Source organism: Artemia sp. Qi Xiang Cuo, unplaced genomic scaffold (assembly GCF_049724085.1).
Source record: "Artemia sp. Qi Xiang Cuo unplaced genomic scaffold, ASM4972408v1 HiC_scaffold_71, whole genome shotgun sequence".
NCBI lineage: Eukaryota > Metazoa > Arthropoda > Branchiopoda > Anostraca > Artemiidae > Artemia > Artemia sp. Qi Xiang Cuo.
The window spans coordinates 10540-14709 of record NW_028297480.1 but is presented as its reverse complement, the minus strand read 5'-3'; the positions used below and the strand labels follow the sequence as shown (position 1 = coordinate 14709).

At 42.6% G+C, this 4170-nt stretch overlaps 1 protein-coding gene across 1 annotated transcript; it reads right to left on the bottom strand.

The window, feature by feature from the left end:
* Window positions 1-3063: 3063 nt before the first annotated feature.
* On the bottom strand, window positions 3064-3495 carry LOC148938888 (uncharacterized). Its single transcript, XM_089107469.1, has one exon. The coding sequence runs from the start codon at window positions 3493-3495 to the stop codon at window positions 3064-3066; it is 432 nt and encodes a 143-aa protein (XP_088963595.1).
* Window positions 3496-4170: the final 675 nt, after the last annotated feature.

The following is a 4170-nucleotide window of genomic DNA, read 5'->3' as shown; positions in this document are numbered from 1 at the left end:
AATTGCTGTTGACATCCATAAATGTGACAAAGTTCCTGTTTTTCAAATTCTCACTGACAAAAACCATTAAACATCCATGAAAAACATCAAATAAATCGACCAACACACATAACCATCCATGAAAACATACATAAATGTGACAAAATTCCTGTTTTTTCATTCTCATTGACAAAAAAACCATAAACCACGTGGTTCTATGCCAATATATGGTGTTAAAAAAGTTGTAGGTGGCAGCAGGGGTGCGTGACACGAGTAGGACCCCCATCTCTACTGAAGGGGGTTAGTTGCTCTCCAATCACTTTCGACTTGAAAAGGGGACTGGCCCTTTCAATTTCCAATGGAATGAGCTGTTTTCGAAGTTTCTACGACAACAAATGGCCATCTCAAAATTAAAATCAGATGCATTTCGAGAAAATACGAGGTGTGGGTGGAGGGGGGTATCCACCCTTCGGTTACTCTGAATCTTAAAAACTGCACTAGAACTTTTTATTACCAATCCAATATACCCCTCAAAAGGCTATACGATCACTCTTTCTATATATACCTTATATGCCCCAGGGCATAACTTACAACCTTTGCCCTGAGGGCTGTGGGGGTTGTCATCCTTAAAGACATAATCTCCAGACCTTTCAATTACGTTGACAAAAATGGCTATCTCAAAATTTTTATTGGATGTGTTTGGGGAAAAGGCGGGCGTGGGAGGGGGCTAGTTGCCCTCCAATCCCCTTTTACTATTGAAAAGGGCACTAACTCTTTCAATTTACAATTGAATGAGCTGTTTTCGAAGTTTCTTTGACAACAAATAGCCATCTCAAAATTTCTGCGAGATGCATTTCGGGAAAATACGAGGTGTGGGGGATATCCACCCTTTGATCACCTTGAATCTTAAAAAAGGCACTAGAACTTCTGATTACCAATCCAATGAGCACCCTCAGAAGTTTATGCGATCAACCTCGATCATACATTATATGCCCCCAGGGTATAATTTACTACCCTTGGCCTGAGGGCTATGGGGGGGGGCGTGTCATCCTCATAGACATAATTTCCGGACCTTTCAAGTACGTTGAAAAAAATGGCTATCTAAAAATTTGGATTGGAAGGGTTTGGGGAAATGGTGGGCGTGGGAGGGGGGTTAGTTGTCCTCCAATTACTTTCGACTATTAAAAAGGACACTTGCCCTTTCAATTTCCAATCGAGAGCTCTTTTTGAAGTTTTTAAGCCAACAAATGGCCATCTCAAAATTTCTATTAGATGTATTTCCGGAAAATATGAGCTGTGGGGGGGGCACCACCCTCCGATCACTCTGTATCTTCATAAAGGCACTGGAGCTTTTGATTACCAATCCAATGATCCCCCTCGGAACTTTATATGCCCCTCCGACGTAGGAGGGGGGTTAGTTGCCATCAAATCATTTATTAAAAGGAATGCTAGTCCTTTCAATTTGTAATCGAATCTGCTCTTTTCGAAGTTTCTACGACATCAAATGGCCATCTCAGAATTTCTACAAGATACATTTCGGGGAAATACGAGGTGTGAGGGGGAGTATCCACCATCTGATTGCTCTGATTCTTAAAAAGGGCACTATAACATCTGACTTCCAGTCCAATGAGCCCAAACCGAAGTTTCTGCGACCACCCTTCCTATACAAACTTTATATGCCCCCATAACTTACAACCCTTGCCCTACAAGCTCTGGGGGGTTTTCATCCTTAAAGACATAATTCCCGCACCTTTTAACTACGCTTAACAAAATGGCTATCTTAAAATTTGGATTGGATGTATTTGGGGAAATGGTGGGTGTAGAAGGGTTGTTAGTTGCCTTCCAATCACTTTCGGCTATTAGAAAGGGCACAAGCCCTTCTAATTTCCAATCAAATGAGCTCTTTTCAAAGTTTCTAAAACAGCTCCTTCGATACGAAGTGCCCTGGTCTCAAAGAAAAGAAATACATTGTGCCCACATTGCTCTTTACCTAGGCAGCATTATTGCGCTGCCTATGACACCCTTGAACTACTTTTGATAAATCACAACTTTTCCATATGAAACATGATTTAAAGACTAAAACTGTACTTGTGGCGGGAATCAGGCGTTTCCACCTTGCCCGGTATCAAGGATCTTCGAGACCTGTTTGAACCACGTAGTGCGATCTACTGCCAGCTGCTTTACAAATGGAAGTCATTGAGTTGTCTGTCTGTGACCAAACTTTCTGAACCCCCCATAGGTTCAAGGTCTAATTTAACATAATTCCACCAGCTTTTCCGCTGTCCGTAAGACATGGCCCAGCCATTTCAGTCGACGCTCCTTGATCGGGATGGCAACGCATCTCTTGATACCACAGATTCGTCCTATATCCATGTTTGATTTATGATTATTCATATGTAGATTGAGGATGCTACGTAGAGAGTTATGCTCAGACACCTTCAGCGTATTTTCATACATTCGCTTCACTGACCAAGTATCGCATCCATAAAGAAGGATTGTTCGAACCGAAGCCAGGTAGGCTCGAACTTTAGTTCTTACACTAATTTCACGCCGGTTCCACAACGGGTTTCTAAGTGAAGCAAAGACATCATCATCGTATTCAAGGTCTCCAAGTGAAAGGTTCTGTCCAAGGTGAACTCCTGGATGAGTCTCTGGATGAGTCTCTGGATGAGATTCTTCAGTCTCTTCTCCGTAAACTCGAGCTCGGCTCAGAGAAACCTTGTAGCATGCTTTAAGTAGTTCGACGAATTTCAGGGGCATTCCATCATTTTCAAGAATTTTCTAAAGTTTTTGGCGAGTGATCGAGTCGAAGGTGGAAACGAAGTCCAAGAATATCAGAATCAGGGGCAAATTATACCTTTCAAACTGCTGGATAATGAGGCGAAGTGCAAAAATATTTTCAGTGTAGCCTCTACCAGAACGCAAACCGTTTTTTTTCTCCCTTGTCCCCTTGAAGTGGTTAAGGACGATAATCCTAAAAAAAATTTACTGCAATGTCAATTAGACTTTTTCCCCGGTAATTTTTGGACTCAGTTTTATTAGCTTTCTTGTAAAAAGGGAGAATAACTGATGTCTTCCAATCCTTTAGGAAAGTGTCCTCCATGCTTTCTCAAGGATACCATGGAGCTGCTCCGCTGTGATCTCAGGGCACTGTTTGCCAATTTCCGGGGGAAGACCATCTTGGCCTCGGGCTTTGTTGCTCTTCAGGGCCTTAATCGCTTTGAGTATTTCTACTCTTGTTGGGGCGACCAGCTTGATACTGTAAGGTTCTTTTTTAACACAAGGAGGGAAACAACCAGGAATTGATGACGAGGATTGGTTAAGTAGTGTTTGAAAGTGTTCTTTCAATCTGATCAAACGTTCCTTTTGACAGCTAATGACTTTTCCTGCTTTGTCTCTGACAACTTCAGACAAAGCAGCTTTCTTACCAGTCGATTTCTTAAGAACCTGGTAGAATTTGTGGGTGTCATGAGCGCGTGCTGTTTCTTGTAAAGACAAAGCAGTCTCTTCCCGCATTTCGCGGCAGTCTAGATGAGCAAAGCGCTTGACCTGTCTGCGCAACTCTTAAGTAGTATTTTTAGGGCCGCTCATCTTTTTCCTACGTTCTTCGACTATTGACATGGTTCTGGTGGTAGTCCAATGCTGTCGTTTCACTTTCGTTCGGCCTATGATCTCTTCAGTAGTCTCTCTCATCACTGTTTTGAAGGACTCCCATCTTTGCCCAGGGCCGCGGTTTTCCTCTTCATTCAAGTTTAGGGCATCAAAACGGTTTGTTAGCTCCATATTTCGAATTGCTGAACTGCTTTATCTTGCAGTTTACCAATGTCGATTCGGGCTTTCGGTTTATTCTTTTTCCGAGATGCAAGACGAAGTAGTAATTTTGAAAGCACTAGCTGGCGATCAGACCCTGATTTTGAGCCTATATTTGCACCGTTATAAGAGCGGGAGTCTATTACTGAACTTCTCCAACGTTGGTGGACGAGAATGAAGTCAACTTGCGCGTTTGTGACACCATCACTGGAGTGCCAGATCAGCAGAGGGCTTGGATTGTGATAAAGTACGGTGTTGGTTACAACAACATGATTCATCAAAGTGTAGTTTACCAGCCTTTGCCCATTTCCACATCTATGACCATGTCCGAACTTTTCAAGGACTTGTGTGGGGTATCAGATAGATCAATTCTCGTGTTGA

Excerpts from the sequence above, each read along its gene's own strand:
- LOC148938888 (XM_089107469.1), bottom strand. The coding sequence starts at position 3,495 with ATGCGGGAAGAGACTGCTTTGTCTTTACAAGAAACAGCACGCGCTCAT.